This window comes from Dermacentor variabilis, chromosome 6 (assembly GCF_050947875.1).
Source record: "Dermacentor variabilis isolate Ectoservices chromosome 6, ASM5094787v1, whole genome shotgun sequence".
In the NCBI taxonomy this organism is placed as follows: Eukaryota; Metazoa; Arthropoda; class Arachnida; order Ixodida; family Ixodidae; genus Dermacentor; species Dermacentor variabilis.
The window spans coordinates 95,739,689-95,758,996 of NC_134573.1; the positions used below are offsets into that span (position 1 = coordinate 95,739,689).

General features: G+C 46.0%; 1 protein-coding gene across 3 annotated transcripts in view; it reads right to left on the reverse strand.

The window, feature by feature from the left end:
• Positions 1-12,519: 12,519 nt before the first annotated feature.
• The window catches only part of LOC142584934 (solute carrier family 41 member 1-like), a 268,847-nt gene continuing 262,058 nt past the window's right edge, over positions 12,520-19,308 (reverse strand). For all 3 annotated transcript variants that reach the window (XM_075695294.1, XM_075695293.1, XM_075695295.1), the window contains 2 exons: positions 14,360-14,640; positions 12,520-13,005 (listed from right to left, as the gene is read on the reverse strand). In XM_075695294.1, the coding sequence (XP_075551409.1) occupies positions 12,733-13,005; positions 14,360-14,640 (554 nt within the window). In that variant the 3' untranslated portion in view covers positions 12,520-12,732. The remainder of the gene's footprint in view (positions 13,006-14,359; positions 14,641-19,308) is intronic.

A 19,308-nucleotide genomic window follows, 5' to 3' on the forward strand; every position in this document is an offset into this window, starting at 1 on the left:
TAATGATAACCATCATCACGTATACTGAAATCGTAGTATTTTTTTATGCAATTCTTGCGTGGATGTAACAAAACGCGTCGGCATCCCCTCTTTGATTGAGAGAATGAACTAAGTGACATGGTTGACAAATTTACACGCGGATGTTAGCGCGTTCGAATGGGCCGTCATTATTACGAGGTCCTACATTTCAATAGCACATTTTCGTATAAGTGCAGCATTCGTGTAGCTCACGCGTTGCACTAGAACAGTCACTCTGCAGATGCGTAGCAATCTTAAGAAGCTGTTAGCCAGAAAAGCCCACCAGCAGGCGATGCCGGCGTTAGCAGCTACTGTGGCCATTGTAGCTTCGCCGTGAAGTACAGAGCGCGTGTCGGATAAGTTGAAATCTCTATATTTGTAGTTGTGCAGCTTTGTAGTTGATCGCTACGTGTTTGTTATTATTCTTAGTTTTCTCCTAATGCCCATTTGTGATGCTCTTTCGTTTGATCAAGGCACATTTTCGGGTCCTCCTCACGTTCTACTGAATAATACGCCTTACTCCGTTATTGCGTCAACCCCAAGCGACTCATCTTGTTTTTTCAATCCCTGTTTGTTTGTTTTTATGTCTTTCGCAGCTACGCGTGTCGCAGATTTGTTTCTCGGCCTCGTTCTTTGTTCCATCCGTCATATCCATGGTCATATGTTCCTCATCTAGCATGGTGCTCTTTGGCCATATCAGGCCCTTGCGCCATTAAGCATGAAACATTCGTTCATTGTTCATCACCTACGAATATATATACAGGTTTATTGCCACGGTGCCTCTGGATTAGCGATGTTTTCACTGTAGTCAGAACACCATAACTATTAAATAACTTTTATTTATTGCCTATTAAAACCATTCAAGGAGTTTCATTAAGAGTGTTTTAAACTATTAAAACGCGCTTTCATTGAGAAAAGGCCAGTGCTCTCCATATCGTTTCATTTTGCCTTCATTCCTCTCAACGGCAGATGATGCACTAACTGACACAACAGTCAACAATATTAAAACTGGTGTGATAGAGATAGGTGCTATGAAATCGCTGCATTACAATAAGAGGGCAAAATCAGAGGTCAACCTGGGGTACCCAATGGACAATGCAAGCTTCTATTGTACAGATGGCGCTTTTATATGCTCATAACAGACATTTGTATGTTCCATTGCGACACGCCTTATACCAAGATTCCATTTTATGTAATCGGCCCCTACGAAGCAGGATATTTATTTTTTTCACTTGGTACATTTTGCACCACAATACACAACTGTAAGAGGACCGATTGCTAGGAGTTGCCACGCTAATTATTTCAATAAAGACGAGCAGTGAGTTGTATAGGAGGATCAAAAGTTCGGCGTAAGAGAGAGAGATTATGAACAATGTGGTGAAGCGAGGGTCCTGACCAACTTCGATCCGATGCGTATGAGCAGACATTAGGGAGCAGTCTGTAAACGAGCACATGAGGGCAAGAAAAAGAAAGAGGAAGGGGCAGGGGAACGGTATAACGAAAAAGATATGGGAGAAAGGGGGAGGGGGGGCGTTGCCAGCACAGAACAAAAGTTCATCCCAGATGAAAATAAAACCTATTTCGGAATATGATGATCCTAAACGTTGCCAGTCATACGTGTTATACGCCATATCTTCTTCTGCAACTTAAATTGCATGATTACGTTGGCTGCATTATTTATGTCTAAAGCTTAACATTGCGAACTACTTTGCCGCCTTTCAAAGACGCCTTTGTGAAGGACCCAGAAATAATTTAGACCCCCTGCGGTACTTCAGCGTGCACACCAATTGAAGTACGCGAATGGCCTGGCATTCTGCCTCTATAAAAATGTACGACTACAGTGGCAAGGTATTCGAACGTGTGCCCTCATGTGCAGAGTTTCTTTTTTTTTTTTAGTTTTTGCCACACAGCATAACCTAATGCAAGATAGGCTTGCTTCAGCGGGTCTCGTGTCCCCGCCGGCTGTATACTATTCCCGTTTATTGCATTGCTGGAACACTGGCCGATTGACTGCAAGGCATGCCTAATGAGTAGTCATGATTATTGCTTTTTCTACTGCTGTTGTGACCTTAACAGATGCCTCAGGCTCACGAGTCTCAGTCTAGAGTAATTGGCCGACCAGCTCATCCGCCTCGTATTCGATTGCTCGCTCAGGCACCGGTATACAATAGAGTACGAAATAATTTTTTTGTGCATGGTTCACAGGCGGCAAGCAAGACTAGTGAAATGTGTATAACTGAACAATTAAGCGGATCTCGAAACACGACTGAGAAACAAGCACGATGTCCAAGTGCAGTTTCCTGCTTCCACACATGACAGAACGACTGTTTCTGAACACAAACTGATGTATTCTTTTTGAAAACACACATTAAGCAGCTGAGATTCTGGAAAAAAAAAATAGAAAGAGATGGAGTATCGAGGCTATACTTTTAGGGGAGTAAATGACCAGCAATAACAATTTGTTTATTTCACGGTGTATCTGCGAGGGATCAGATGTTACGCCCGATGCGGTTACTAACAGTTCCTCTTTCCGATGCTCTCCAAGGAAGCAATGGTCATTCTTTCCGATGCTCCTCAAAGAGGTAATCAAGTACATTATTTTATACTTCCATAAAGTAATGATCGAACTTGTGGGGTCTCTCCTCCCGTACTCTTGGGACAAAGGAACGACAACACAGTAGTGCAAACAATCACAAGGGCATTTATTGCACCTTTCATAGATCAGTGCCTGCTAGCCGAGTTGCTATCCACAAAACATGCCGATGGGCGCGCGACAAATCTAGAAGTCTGACTCACCGCGACCGGAAGCGAGCGAATATGTTCGCCCCATGCTGGATCCCAAGGCCTGGTCGTTCGCGTGTATGGTCACGCGAATCGTGGCGCGCGCGGGATGTCCCCGCCGCGCGCCGACCCGCCGGGGAAGAGGGTCGCTGCACGTGCGGCACGACCGTCCCCCTTCCTGTCTCGAACCCAACAGCCCGAGCGCCTTGTCTCCCGACGCCCGAGTAACCACGCAGCGGCGCCACGCTCGCGCCATCTCTCGCACCGCGCTTGTACCACCCGACCGCCGCGGGCGCCAGGCCACGCGCCAGGCGAAGCCGCCCTGCAGGAGACGAGCCATGCGGGAAAACTAGATCTCAGGGGAGGCGTGAGAGTCACGCATCCCCACGCCCCCCCCAACCTTAAATCACTACATATTCCGGCGAGACATGTGACACGGTCTAACATCAAACTGTGCTTCGCAAACAAGGTAGAACATTAAACAGTGGTCGCGCCGAAGAAATGTCCGCACGCTGTCCATAACATGCGAGCCGACATTGTCCTTGGATGCACCGCTGGCGTCCGCCGGTCACAGCGGCAGCTTTGCAGACTCGACGGCACGATGCCAGGCCAGGACTCCGGAGACGACGACGCAGTAGTCGGTACGAGCAAGCGTCGCTCGCACCGACGCGCCCTGCTGGGAAGAGCCGCCGTAGCTGTCGGTGACCGCCGGTCACGCATCCCCACAAACTAAAGAAATCCCCTCCATACCACCCTGTGAAAGCGGATGTAAGGCGAAGCTGTTGCCGACGTTAGACTAGCGCAACCGGCGTTAGACAGGTACCGCCAACCCAACTGACGTTAAACGACATTAGAACTTCGGCCCCTTGCTCACGAAGTTCCCTGCGTTTCGCAGCGTGCCGCCGCTGGCCGTACTGCCGTTTCTTTTGCCTCTGCCGTTCGTGCTCAAGTTGGTTTTCGGCATACCTACATATACAGGGCCTACTCATAGCGCAACCGCGACGACACTGAAATCCATTCCTAGGCTTCTTCTCCTCAAGAAGGCCTCTGCCGTCGCCATCTGTCCCACCATTTGCCACACCGCCAACCGCAGATGCGCTCTGTCTAATGGCGTCAACACATACGCCCCCTTTTCCAGCTGCTGGTTGAGGTCTGTCTGAGTGGCCGCGGCTGCTAGGTCGCGGTAATATTTTTGGACATGTTTGCCCTAATGTCCATTACGACCGCAAAACACGTGTGCGACGCATGCAACGGGCAGAGCGTCCACGCATCAACGACAGCTACATTGTGTGCACAAGTATGTCACGCACGCACGCACGCACGCACGTGTGGGGAAGTGCAGCACATGTCCCCTTTCTGATAGGCCCTCCGCGAAGCGCACGTACCTTATTGAACTAACTGAATTTCGCAAGGTTAACACAGTAACTTAGGATTATAATTCTAATATGCGAGAAAACGTAATTTTGTTACACGGAAACTCAAAGACAAAGCCTTTTATCAGCTGCCGTTTGAGGTCTGTGAGGGGCCGCGCCCATTCGTTGACGGTACTATTTTTGGATGAGCACGAGTCCACAAAACACCGACCAACTAGATGCTAACAGCTTCGTTGTAACAAGGTTCCGCAGAGTTGCATTTCAACCAACGTCTTCACGTGTCAGGTGTTCTAACCACTACGCCACAACAGCTCGGATGACAAGACAGAAATGTGGGTGCACTTTGTTATGGGGTTTGGGTGCACTTTGTCGGGATTTGCATTGCCGCGCCATGCAAATCCCGTCGAGCCCTGTGAGCATGAAGCAAACCTTGGTAAAACAGGGGGAAGCGACAACAAATCTGCACCATGCGCTCCGCGCCAGCAACAGAACCTACGAGGCGTAAAAGCCTGCTAACTCAACTCCCACATGAGTGCAGTGTTTACCACTGAGCTAAAAAAAACATCTGAACGCAGGTGCAGCAATACCGAAGTGTATCTGCGTTTTGTGTACGCTGTGCGGAGAGACTCTAGCGTTGCGTGTACTTGTAACCATATGTAACTGCAATAATAATATTTTAAAAAGCTGCCACTTTATTTTGTGGATGGGACGTTAGGTACGTGTAGCGCAACGGCAGAGACGAGATTTGTCTGTCGGTTGGCGTTCCCGGTTTAGGCTGCACATCGCTTGATTTAAGCTTCTACTTTTGTTGGAATGAAAGCACCTTAGGTACCAGTGACCAAGCCCTTTTGTCAGCCCATCAATGACATCCATAAAGTGTATTGTTCATTTATATTGTGCGCTTAAGGTGCACGGCTCATCATGTTTGAGCGTTTAGGTTTCTTGCAATTTTTTCACGAAGAGGCAAAGTGCTGCCATGCATGTAATTAAACAGACAATACAAGCAGTTCAAATAAATTACGTTTTCTGGATTTAGACACTAGCTACTGTTTCCGCTTTGTCAGTGGGCGACACGGGGAAAAACAGTGGAGTGCAGTGGGAGCAATGGTTGTCGTTCATCATCTCGTTGCTCTTTTTCTTTTTTTTTAACCAGAGACTACACGTATACCATTGGAAGTTTGCGCTAGGCACGCAGACTTACTCTACGTACGCCCGTTTTCTCCGGCACGGTTCTTAGAGTGTACTTTTAAAGGCTAATATGACAGCGAAGCTCCTATCTAAATGCACGGGAAAGAAGAAAACTATTTCTCAGCAACCACTCCACTAATTTTGGTGATGCTTGCTTCATATTAAATGCAGAGTTACCAGTTCGTAGGAAGTGCGTTTTTAATTAGGCCACCAATTGTTGGATAATACAAACTGAAGTAATAGACTTGCAACTTCTTAAGTGAGCAAAAAAAAATAATAGATAGATTCTCTCACCTAACCCTAACGATGCGCCTATAGCAGACAAGCTTTGTGTTGTATGCCACTTTTAAATCTATCACTCATTAGTGGGTAGGGCTTTAGCATAAACCCGGCAAACAGTGTAAAAATTTCACGTAAGCTGTAAACTTAATATTTACATTCTTCCTCTTGATATTTTCTAACAAATTTCGTTTACAGAACTGCGGTACCTTTTTGGTGCATAGTTACACATATGTAAACTTCGCATCTTTTTTTTTTAACTTGGCGATTTATTACAAATATTTGAAAACAATCTAAATCTTAATTCAAGATCGTGCTTTTGATATTAGGTAGAATTTAGGATTCGCTCTCAAATGAAACACAACTTAATTCGGATCGGTCAAGCCGTTGTTTGATGAAGGCATTTCTTCGTTTACATATATTTGAAAAGGGAAATTACAGTGCGCCCCGAGCTAAATGTACCTCTAGAGAATTCAGCTTGACCAGTGCAGATGTGTGGGCATAGAGGAAAGTCACAGGTAGGCTAGTGAAACACTGCGGTAAGTCGAAAGAACTGCGAAAAGCGTAATACAAAAGTGTCTACACTTGTAAAGTATACAGCACTGTGACCACCGCGCAAACGTCGGCAGCATGGGATTTGCACAGTAGGGAAGGCCAAAGGCAAATCCCTCCAGGGAACGTTTGATCAAATACTCGCTGTGCGCTACCAACTCAACCACAAGAACGGAAAGGCTCTTTCATCTGACGGCACAATGCTAGCACCTTCGGGAGCGCAGCTGTAAGGACGCCTCCAAGAAGGAGCGCAAAGACAAAAAAAAGGAAGTTTCTCCTGCAATACGAAGTGGGCAGAGGATATTGCGCAGTGAGCATGACGTTGTTTAGTTCTGTGTTTGTTGAAGAGAACATTCGCAGGTGTGAAGCAGCAATCAATCTCACTTCAACAAGTAGGAGTTTGTGGTATTGCTTTGCGGAAGTGGAGCCACTCATTCGTGACGTAGGATGATAGGATAGGATAGGGATAAACTTTATTTGTCCAACGGTTATTGATGTTCGTGCCCGGGGTTAGGCAGGGGTCCATCGCCCGAGGAAAATCTTCCGAGATCCTGGGCAACGGCCCTGGCCCGCAGGACAGCCCATTCCAGGTCTTCGGGCGCCCCGCTGAAGAGGGCGGCTTGCCATCTCTCAGCGAGGCACCCCGCTTCAGAGGATGCTGCTATTGTCTTCCCCCTTCCTCCTTGTCCCTCTTCCTCATGGCGTTGGCATTCCCAAAACACATGGGACTGCGGCTTTTCTTCCTCCTCTTATTTACCGGGGCATCGCCACTAATCTTCGCTAAATGAACGTTTTTGCGCCATCCAGTATGCTTGAGCAGAAGCCGGGTGCTAGAAGACCAACGAAGACGGCACCGACGCGCGCAATCATTGTCACCGCGTATAGAAGCAAAAAACTTCCATTTACGGTCGCTTAGGCAATAGGGAAGGCCACGTGTTATAGTATACGTTAGCGCGGCTGCCAGCTCTGTTTAGTAGACGGATATTGGGCGGGAAGTTTGCCAAACCAGACCGCTGCTGCAGCGATCGCGATCTCCAGGATCAGCATGTTGTATCGGAGCTGGCTTGAAGGCAGGATTCTGGACGGCCAATTAGTCGGTCCTAAGTTCGCACCCTCACGGCACAATGAGCAATGTGCTACGTATTTTGTGATTCGTGCGATGACATCGGCACACATTGGCAGTCATAAAAAATAACCAGAGGAGTGAGACCACATCATCCCTCGCTGTAAAGCTGTGCGCTTGAGACACGTAGTGATGCACATGTGGAAAATATATAGCGAGAGCTATTGAAATTGGACATACAAAGAAATTAAGTTTTTTGACAGGATAAAGTAGGGAAAAGTAGGTCTTGCTTTGCTAAGAAGGTCAGCAAACTTTGGGTAAGTCGTACACATTGCGCTGATTCTGAATAGGAATTTGCAGTATGGTGAGCTGTATTCTTTAAATGTTTTGTGCAGCAAACGTGCATGAAAATACACAGCAGTAATACAGAACGGCAATGCATGTTGCATTGCAAACCTCTACAGGGAGAGGTTAGATAAATCTCATCCTCAAGCGAGAACTACTTGGCGCAGAGATGCGCCGGTCAAGCGGGCAAGTTAAGTGCACTTACAGGGAATGTAGCTCGGTTTTAAATGCACTTTCTCAAAGTTCAACGCCCCAAGCACAGTCTATTCGCAGAAGAGTGCACTCCGGTCGGAGTATGTTTACGAAACTCACTTTGCTGGCCGAGTGCATAGCCTCGCCGCCAGCTGTTTCAACGATACAAAACGTAATGCATAGAAAAAGAACACAGAAGTTAATTTTAGTTGTTTAACAGCTTTTAACAAAATAATCACAACAAAATTTGCTGATATTCTGTTCTAGCAGGATCAGATGCCGCCTCGTGGCACGCCACCATCTTGTTCAGAATTGGCTAGGCATTCGTCTTGGCCAGCATTGACTTGCAACACCTTTATAATTAATATATTTTCGTCTTTTGTTGAGTAAATATAGATTAAGATTGATTTTTACTTATAATACAACTACAACAATCAGTTTTTAGACTTTTTTTATAATTTGAACCTACATCTACAAAAAACATTTTAGTCTATCGCCAACTTTTTTTTTTTTGACTGCGAGTGCGCTCTGGCTTTCCCGCTAAGCACCGCGTAAGCCTTAAGAGATAGCTTTAACTCAGGTGCTCCTATCTAAATACATCTAAAAGTACAATTCGTTTTTCTCTGCAATCACCGCACCAAATTTAATGATGATGATGATGATGATGATGATGATGATGATGAAGCCTCAATTAAAACAACAAATCCACTATAGGGTATAGGCCACGAATCGAGGTGTCATATGACTGAAAAATAAAATAAATTGGCTAGGTTTGTCGCATATAAAAGAAAAACTTAAAATATTGCGACTGTTCGAATTTTTATTTAGATTCTTATTGTTTAATTAAAAATACCAAATATCCAAAATTCTCAGAAAATAAAAGTATCGTGTTTACAACTCTAACTCAGCAACGAAAAGTGATATCACATATGTGAATTGCATCTAATACTTAGCACGTCTAAGGCGGGCAAAATTCATGTGCTATACATGAACGTCAAAAAGTTTAGTAATATGGAAATACAGCTGTTGCAGAACCCTTGTACACAACGTAACAAATTCACGTAAAATATAAACTGACATATCTAATTTGTCCGCTTCGAATGGTCTAGTTGATGCCGTTTCTTTCTTGATTCAGCGCTAATAATTTGCAAACTTCGTGGTTTTATTCTTTCTCAAACTTAAAAATGTGTGAACATGTTCTTAACAAAATTCAGGCCCTAAATCAAAATTCCGCTTCCAACAGTCACTAGAATTTAACTTTCTCTCTCAAATACGAAAAATTTCATTATAATCGGTCCAGTGGTTATCTCAGAAAACCGTTTTTACGTTTTACATGTATTCGAATAGGCCGCGTCGGAGTTGGCCACCGTCGAAATGGCCAACTAGTCGAATGGCGGAACACTGGGAAAATACAGCTGTAATTTCAGACAAGGAAAACAAATTTCGCGCCTTTGACAACAGAAATGACGTCATTTCGGTTGGTAATAAATATGGAGCCACAATAGCTTGTTCCACTGGAGGTGTTCCCACAGCACACACACGGCGCTAAGCTCTGTGAACTGCTAGAGTTACTGTATACATACTATATAGAACCGCTAACGAACCGGCATGTTTTGAACGTGCGGGCTTCGTGGAAACTTCGCTACTAGGCATATTTTCTTTGGATGTTACACTGCAGCGTTGCACGTACGCGCGCCACGTGTCGTAGTCCCGCTACGCTGCGAAGCAGTCACGTGGAAGCTGCGTCTGTTTCAATAAACCAAAAGCGCTGTCAAGAGCATCCGTACTGCTTGTCGCGGCAACACTTGTGCAGAAGTGCACCTCCCCCCCACCCCCCGCCCTCTTCATTGCAACAAAAAGTTCTCGCGAATATAGTACATGGATTTGGGTTCTTTTTATCTTCGTGCTTGTGGATTCAGACGTTATTGTGACCTTGTTTACTACGCTTTAGCTGCCTTTATTCCAAATTTCCGAGCAACCTATACTTTTCAAAGTGAAGAAGCTGTTTTGCCTATCGCGGTTACCAAATCAAAACGCCCCAAGTGTCCTAATGCACTGGCGTACCCACGGCACATTAAATATGTCGTTCCATGCCGCCCCTTGATGCAAGTGTTCATGGTGCAATGGTTTTAATATCGGGCCGTCGTGCCTGCGCTGGAATCCGGCCGTTGGAAAATTTTAATGGCCTATCTATGATTGCTTCGCTGAAAATCAGAGTTCACTAAGCAGCCAGAGTGACGACGTTCAGGCAAATCGACGGACTTCCCACCATATCGATGGCTGCCGCACCGCCCCGCTTACAGCTCGCGTAGTCACTAAGGTAATCATTGTGAGAAAGTCCGGTCGTAACTGCGCCGCACGCGGTGCACGTTCGCATTACGCCGGAGTATATCCGCACGCTAAGGACGATCAGAATGAACAAAACATTACGCATACAACTACCAAGTCATCGGCTGGCTCAACATAGAGGCCAAGCTTGTGGACGACCGCTTTGGTTTTTGGAGTGATATCACCTTGGTAACATTGCAAACGCCGAACGAAAGGCACCGTCTGTGTTCCGCTTGAAGAATCGCAGCTCACAACTTTGCACAGCAACTAAGTGGAGGCAGCTGTAGTGGCGCATATGCTAAGCAAGAAAGCATAAAGAACAGCCTCAAGACAACAGGACATTCTGCCCTGCACAGGTGGATGACCAGCGGAGCTGTACACGTAGTGGTAAGAAAACCTGTGGTAATGACCTTATTGCATCACTAATTGTCGCTTAGTAAAAAAAGAAAGGCACCCTCTGTGTTTCACTGGAATGCCCTCAGCGTCCTCTCTTGCACAGTAACTAAGTAGACGCAGCTCTAGTGGCGCTTAGGTTAAGGCACGAAGGCGAACTATCGCTTGCGATAGCGAAGTAGTACACAGCCATGATAAGTAAGGATACTTACGAGCTCTATCGGCCGTATAAATCTGTAAACATTCGCCCACTAACTAAAGAGCAAGCTTGGTGTCAGCGCACACAAGCAATTATGCACACATCACACTCCATGACCGCGGACGCTCGCTGTCGAAATTCTGGCGTGAGGAAGCGCGGCAGCAGCAGCGAGCGATGTGACCCTCATGCTGTCTATCACCTCAACGCAAGCTGAGCGGTGAGAACACAGCACACGCAAAGCTAACATAGAATCGGCTCCAAAAGCAGTTCGCTTACAACATGAAGCCCGCGCGACCGCGCCAATGCAGGTGCTCCCGAAACACAGTTCCTCCCCCCCTACCTTCCCTCCGAACGGTGGTAAGTTAGGGGCAGAGGAACGGGGGAGGAACCCAACAGACGGCGGCGCGCTTCCTCCCAGCTTTCCTCCCTTGCGCACGCGAGGATGAACCGCGATCGTCGGCTCACCCTGGCACGCTCTCACTCGAAAAAACAGCGCACGGTAGGCGGCGACGGTGTAATCGCCCTTGGAATTTATACCGCAGATCATGGTGACGTCGAAGCCAATGGGGACGGCAAAAATGCGCCTGCAGTGTCCATATAATTCCTAGCGCAAAAAAGGAACCGTTATCTGGAATTTCTGATGTTCTTAAAATGAAATATTTATTCTAAAAATTTAATTATGGGTTTTACGTGCCAAAACCACTTTCTGATTATGGGGAACACCGTATTAGAGGACTCCGGAAATTTCCACCGCCTGGGGTCCTTTAGCGTGCATCTAAATCTAAGTACACGGGTGTTTTCGCATTTCGCCCCATCGAAATGTGGCCGCCATGGATTTTTATTCTAGCGTGGCGACTGCGCAGAAGGAACTTTTGCCACAGAACATCTGAATAGGGAAATTCAGTTCATAAAGAGACCCGCAACGCTACAGTAGACGTAAAACCCATAATTATGGGAAAGAAGTTATAAAAACACAAGAGAAAAGTTTTTCTAGCGTAAATGAAATAAATAAGGAAAACAAGTTCATGACAAAAAGTTTGAACCATACACGACAGGTATCTGAAAGCAGAAATGATCCATCCCGCAAAATAATCAAGTAATAATTAGTGAATCTGGACTCAATATTTCAAAAAGGTGCATATAAGCAACATACCATCAATCCAGCAAAGTTAAAATTTACTTCTCCCGTGGATACTTCATACAAAAAAGAACTCCATAAAAAGGTAGCTAGGACTTCGCGCAATACGTACTAATTTCAATATTTTTAGATTCAAACATCAGTAAATAAATATAGAAATCTATAGTCGTTATTTACTCAGAAGTAGATTTGCGCATACTGATGACAGTTCAATTCAGCTCAATTACTCATGGCGACTTTGTCATACTAAAGTCACCTTTTCCAAAGTATTGATACCTTCCTCAATATTGTCGGCTAATGTCGTCGCCGTACTTTCTGAAATTGTAATATTTCCTGTTCCTTAAATTTTTCAAAATTCCATCGGGACCTGGTGGCCAATATTCGCAAAAATGGATCACCTAAGATATCGTCTTTTTACAATAGCCAGAAATTGGCTTTCGTACCTTTCATAATGCTCCTATACCCCGAGGTAGCGGTTGTTCAGCGTCATGAAGCTGGTAGATTGCATTACCTCAAAAAAAAAAACAAGAAAAATGAGTGCTTTCTATATAAATAGTATATACAGATTTACGTTTTGACGTGTAAGGCGCGTAACTCATAAGTCACATACGTTATATCTATCTGATCCAAGTTGAGTTAGACAATTTTCATGAGAAGGATAATCATCAGAATCTGTACAAGAGCGCATGTTTTGCGTGTTCCTTTAATACTCGTTAGTAATTCACTCAATAAACACTAAGAAAGAAATGTATAGGTATTACAGGCGCAAAAGACAAAAATGTCATCCGTGATCACAGAAGAAAGCGTTCAAAGTACGTTGAGATCCCTTTTTGGCGGCAATCTTTTGTTTCCCGGATGCCTTGCCCTCATTACAGGACATTGCTTAGCTAATGGTGGTATTGCCGTAGTTTGGGGAAGACGAGTACGGCCCTGGTGTGAGAAGAGTAGACGTTTGGCTGAGGGTACGTAACTCTTCTTCCTGAACGGCTGATTCGTCGCCCACGTAATGGAGTACCACGTAGGCGAGTGTAAGGAATCCGGTGCCCAGGAAGTCACCACAGCCAGTCAGACACGGTATAGCCGCGTTATCCGGGTCAATGCTCCAGCCCCAGAGACGGTACACGACGAGACGTGCCAGGTACAGCAATACCACTACCTGCAGTGACCAAGGCAAAAAGGAGATTTGCGATCGCGTGACATTGTCAGAGCCACAAAGAAAAGTATCTACAACAAGTACCTACAAGTATACAAGTATCTACAAGTATCTTCAACGTCACAATGGCCGAGAGGTGGTCACGGCCACATGGTTAATATTGTAGCCACTCGAAAGACTCCTGCTGCAGTCTGTGTGACGTAGCATGAGGGATAATGTGGGCAAAGTCGTCACGTCGGCCGCCTTGCAAGTAGAGGAGTTCGCGCAGAGAGAAAGTTTTTGCAGCTCCGCGGAGCATCTGGCTACGTGGTGGTTCGTAGCTAACATTGACAACAAAAATATTCAGAAAACAAAAGTGATTTATTAATACGAAGCACTTCCCCAGCCCCTACAGGCGACGAACATCGTCCACATCTGCGTAGCGAAAATAATGTTGAACACTCCTGGATGCGTTCGCACAACGCTGCATGCTTCTACCAAGTCAAATGCTCATACCCTGCTACCTATACGAGCATGGCACGGTATAACACACGTGTTACTTATAGATATATTGCGTTTGAGGCAAAAACAGTGGGCCGAAAATCGATAAAGCAACACAAAGAACATCAGGTAGCCTTTCCCTGGTTTATTGTCCCTCTATAATTTACATGATCTATTCCAGTCACTTTGGCAGAAACAGAAAACATAAGAGAGTAAAAGAGAACAAGACAAGGAGGATGTAAAAAAATGTAGTAACTGAAAATCTGGAGAAACGGAAAAAGAGGATAATCAGAGAGTAAAAAAAGAACAGACATGTAGGAGGCCTCAGTATGCTCAGGACCATTAATTTGGCAATTACCAATTTTCCGTGTATTTAAGGCAATTGCGGATATGTTCAGGAGCTAGGGCACTAGCCAGGTGCTTCGTTTGGGCGCCGGCAGCGAAAATATACGAGGAGCAGGCCGTATTTATCGTGCACGTCAGCGGTGTTCTTCCGGAAGATGGCGCCACCCTGTGTGTGCATGCCGAATATATAATTAGAAGGAAACCTTGGCAGTGTCACCGTTACTTATGGATGGTAGCTTTGCGTGACCGCCGCGAAACAAAAATACGTCGTAGTTTTTCACTGCATCGTATTTAGCAAATCCAGTATACAATTTCGACATACTAACACCCAATGTCCCAATAGCCACCAGTTGGAAACAAACGGCAACATTAAGCGGCAGTTTCTGACTGAAATAGGAAAGAAAAATCATCTGTGATCCCCTGAACGAAGTTTTACACTCACAAATATACGACATAGCAATATGCAAACACAAACGATCTGTAAATAGGAAGGCGTCCTGTACGTGCACGCACACAGTTTTCAAAGACGCACCTGCGCGAGTGATGCGCCAATGTATGCTGCGAAGAATGTGATACTCATGGAGATCCTTCCAAAGCGTAGAACCCTGGAGAGCACGGCGAACAGTGTCTGGCCGGGCACCACGACACCGACGAGCACGTAGGCAACGTTTGCCATGTCGCCGCCCTGGTAGTACATCTGCAGCGGACCTACGCAGAGGGGCTCCTCCGCGGGCAACCGTCCCAGCACCGTCAGTCGGTTCAGGTAGCTGGACAAGCTGCAGCTAAACACGGCCGCAAGGTTCCCGCCCAGTGCTGCACGCAAAGAACATCGAACTCATGAGCTATAGAGAGTAAAGTCATGTTTTATTACAGTCGATGGTAACAGCCACGTCGAACCACGCGATAATAATTTTTTTGCGCGATATCTTGTCCCTTCTTCCTGTGGTAAGCATCAACAGCGGTGGGTGGCACGATGACAGCATCGTACAATAATACATTACCCCAACTAAGATCGCCTTCGCGAATGAAGAAAGGAAACACGCCCAGTGCCGTAAAATGCCTGCACTGCTGTAAATACATTGGCTCGGTGATTTTTTACTAAAAGCAGCGACGATCCTTAAGAAGGGCCACAAGAACTGCGTTAGGAAATGAAACACAGACATTGTTTATGGCATTTAACATTTGGAAAGTGCACAGTGAGTTAGGAGAAATGCCATAGTGAAACGCTCTGGATTATCTCTAACCGCACTGGAGCTCTTTAATTCACATAAATCGAAGTGCACGAGCATTGGTGCAGTTCACCCTCGCGACAATGCGGCCCCCGCGGTCGGTAAACGAACCCACGACCTCGTGCTCAGCAGTGGAACGCTATACACACAAGGCTACCTACATTCTTCTCCCCCCCTCCCCCTCGAACAATACGCAAAAGAAGAATCACTAGCGCAGCCATCACGACACATAAAGCATTCAAATGAACCACACATGTAGAAAAAAATACAGTCAGCGCTGCTTCGCAGCTGTCTTGACAATTGAGCATGGTGCTGCCAAGCTTTATTTTGGTAGTTTGTTACTAGCTCAATTGTATTTGGACGGCTGTAATTCACTAATACACTATGCACTGCCACCATCGAAACGCTTTACTTTGATGTTACCGATAACGCAGGGAAATGTATTTTAAAGGCGTTCTGTAGCACTCTTTATAGAAGTCTATAAATGCATTCGAAAACAGGCTATTTCAGAAACACATTGCCACAAAAAAGCTCTTCAATGCTTTCCGCAGGAGAGGAGCTATTCGCAATCAAACATAACAATCGTGGTGCTTCCACCCCTTCAGTCATTTGCACTGCAAAGCTACGACGGAGCGGGGTATGCCAACAACGCTCCGCTTACCGGACGTCACGGTGGCACGCAGTTCAAATTTCATTTTTGATGTTCACGTACGCGGCACTGTTTCCCATTTTGGCTCCTACGACGTAGCGAACGCGGCGCGGCGTTTTCTTCAGCGAACCACAGCGCGCTGAGCCGGTGCACTCGTCGCAGCACCCCGAGGCGGCCGCGGGATCTACGCTATGCGTAGCAGACAGCAGCTACATGCAACTGCAGCGTTTGTTTTGTGCAGGATAAGGCTAGAGTGCGCGCTCCTACTCGCATGCTCCTGTAGGGCTGTGTTACGTGGTGCGGACCGGCTTTGTTCTGCACCAGCTTGACCGATGGAGGGTCGCTGAATAGGTGATTAGAAAGTGAAGTCTGCCAAGGCGTCTAACCAGGGGCGGCTAGGAGAGAGCGAGCGCTGGCAAGGGTGCGTGTCGTCTGACCCTAAGTTTCGCGTGGCTCGAGGTTACTTGAGGCTTCAAAAACAGTCGAAATTAGCGAGACCCGATGGCTACGGCACCGATAAACAGGGTGGTCATGGTTTAATTCCTGCACGGGTGGCCGAGCGTCGGCAGACGATGGTCAGCTTCTTGCGGAAGTACCCAATTATTATCGAAATTCGAAAGCATATTTTCCCCTGTTCATTAAACTGCGTTAATAAATGTACACTGTAAAAGTAGCAAGAAGCGCATTGATTCAAACCCTTTTCTTGATTGATGTTAGCAATTGGCCAATAGCAGCCGCGTATGGGAATCTGATTTAATACAAAGTAAAGCGTCCAGAAAGAAGTGAAGGGCAGGCTTCTGTTGAAGTGATAGCGTTTTAAAGAAAGGTGACATTGCGCTCCGCTTGCGAGCTCAACGCGCATCACACGACCGCAAAATTTGGGAGAGATTTTTACAGCACGGTATACGCTATCCGCGGAATGTGTTTCTTCGCCATGCCTGAGCTGTGGTCCGGGGTCCCTTTAAATGGCAAATAGAATGTGTCCCAAGTTGTACATGCCTAAAAAGCGGCCAGAAGGTGTTGCACTTAACAACAATCAATCGACGCAGTCTTACAAATGTGTCAGGTGCAGATATTTTCGGGCAGGTCGCGCAGATGGCATGGTGGGATGTCGCCGGGAGACGATCACTGCCAGCGCAGGAAAAGGAACAGCTTAGAGGTTGACCTTTGAAGACGTGTGGCGGAGCGTAGTTCTAGCGTGCACTTGCGTGCACCAAGGCGTTAGGTTACTCAGAGGACGAAGGGGCAGAATTGGGTCTTGACGTTCGTAACCCGTTGTAGTAAGTACGGTGAAATGCATCTAGAACGAAAGCCTTGTCTACAGGATGACCTATAACGAAGGGTTCATTAAGATTAGTGCAAACTGTTGCCTTTCATATCTACCGAATTCCCCTATCCTTCGTACTAAATAAATTTAATGAACATTCTCATTCTGATTCTGAATGCCTCTACAACGAAGACCACTACAACAAATTTGTCCGGGCAACGAAGGAATTTATGAATTTCCGATGGCTGAATTGTTGCTTTAGAATGAATCCCAAATAACAGTGCCACCTCTGTCCTCTGCAAAGGTAATTGCGCTGCGCTCTGCGCTGACGGTAATGGCAGCGTTGGGGACGCACTTGAGGAGCGTGCCATGTTAGCAAGTGTTACGGTCGTTCTGCATTGCTGCAGGAATCGCTGAACACGTGCGCTGCTTGTTGTAAAATAGCAGCGAATACGAATGCGATGGATGCCAAATATGCCCAGCTTTTTGCGTAAAAATTTAATTAAAATTCGAGGACGCTTAAGCTTCGCCTTCAAGAGTGGAACACGATAGCGTTCCCGTCGACCCGCCAAGGGGTGTAAAACAATGGGCTACGGCGCAGCAACTACGCGCCCCGCATCGGACGCGGTGAGCGTCTAGCAACGCAGCGTTCGGCGCGACAACGAAATGTGCGTCTGAGCAAGCGACGCACGCCTGAGCCTGAGAAACAGCTCGTTTCTAAGGCAACACCGAGTTCACTAGAGGCGCTTTTGTACCGCTTTGAAGCATCGAACTCGTGGCTCAGTTAAATAAAGAAAAAAAAACTCGTGGCTCAGTTGTAACGTCTCTGTCTCACACTCCGGAGATCCTGGTTCGATTCCCACGCAGCCCATCTTGCAAGTTGTTTTTTATTAATGAAGTTCCTGCTGGGATTTATCGCTCACGGCCAACGCCGCCGACACAGACGCCGACGACACCGGCTTTTCTGCGACACGAGCTCCTTAAAGCTGTCGCGTTAAAACCGACTATTCAAAATGTCTTCGAAGCCTTTTAGGGTGGAAAGCACGCGAATGTCAACGAAGGCAACAGTGATGATGATGACGATAATGATGATGGTGTGTGGTGTTTAATGGCGCAAGGGCCAATTGTGGCCAAAGAGCGCCAGAACAATGATTTTAATGCTGTGAGATGATGCTCTTTAAGATGGCGTATGTAGCATGGCTGTAAATGGGCCTAAAATTACCGCAAAATGGCAAAAGCTATGTAATAAAAGTATGACCATGTACACATTGAGGCGTTAAATGTTCATGAATTGACAGTGTTCGGAAGAACGGAAGAAGGTCACAATGATGACGAGGCTAGCCTGTAAGCAAACCAAGAATTTTCATGGCAAGGTTAGACGCCGTAGCGGCATTCGACGGTCTGCAGCTCAACCTTGCGTCGCCGCAGCCTTTTTCTATGGAGCATTCCCTGCACCTCGGCCCAATAAAGCCGGCTACAGTCACCTTCCGTCAAACGAAATGTGCACAAATAATTGGTGCCTTACTTCAATATATACAGGTACATATAAAACTCATGTCAAATCAAGGTTTTACTTTGATGAACGTGCTTACCTTACTCTTCTGTATGCGGTGCACGGTGTGCGTGTTTAAAATGAAGTGAGTTATATAGCGAATGATGGTCACGGTGCAGTATTCCGCTATAAAGGCCTCTAACTATAGTCCTATTTGGCTTTGTTGTCTGTTTCTTGAACAAATTGATGCATGCCCGCTTGCACCATCAGTAAAGCGATAGGAAAAACATAGGACAGTGGACATGGGGTATTCGAGGGCATTCCACCAGAATGTTTGCTATATACGTGTACCTGTAGTGAAGACATCCAAAAAATGAATTTTTTTTTGGGGGGGGGGGGGAAGCACGTTCACATTTGGAATCTTCCAACGCGGTAGCAAAGGTCCTAGAATTCCTGAATTGGGTTTTAATTTTTGGACAACAGAATATTATATCGTGAGGTCGATATAGATGCTTTCGGAGACGTAAGAAATACACGGTACATAAATTGTCGCAGTGTGAAAAGTGTTCGCGTATATTGCGAGGAGAATCTGAATTTCAACGAGCGGGTCCTTTATTAGTGAAAAAGAACTCGTCTATAGGACTAATGATATTAAAGACACATACATACTAAGTTCTCAAATTGAAGCAAATCTTCTGTCGTGTAAGGAAGCGCTCGTTCGGCCTTACTTTGATGCACTGTGTATTTATTTTTGACATGCTGATATATCGTAATTACTGGAGTGAGCAACCCCGCGAGAAATAATAATAAAATAACAGCTCTACGATATATTTTCATAGTAACG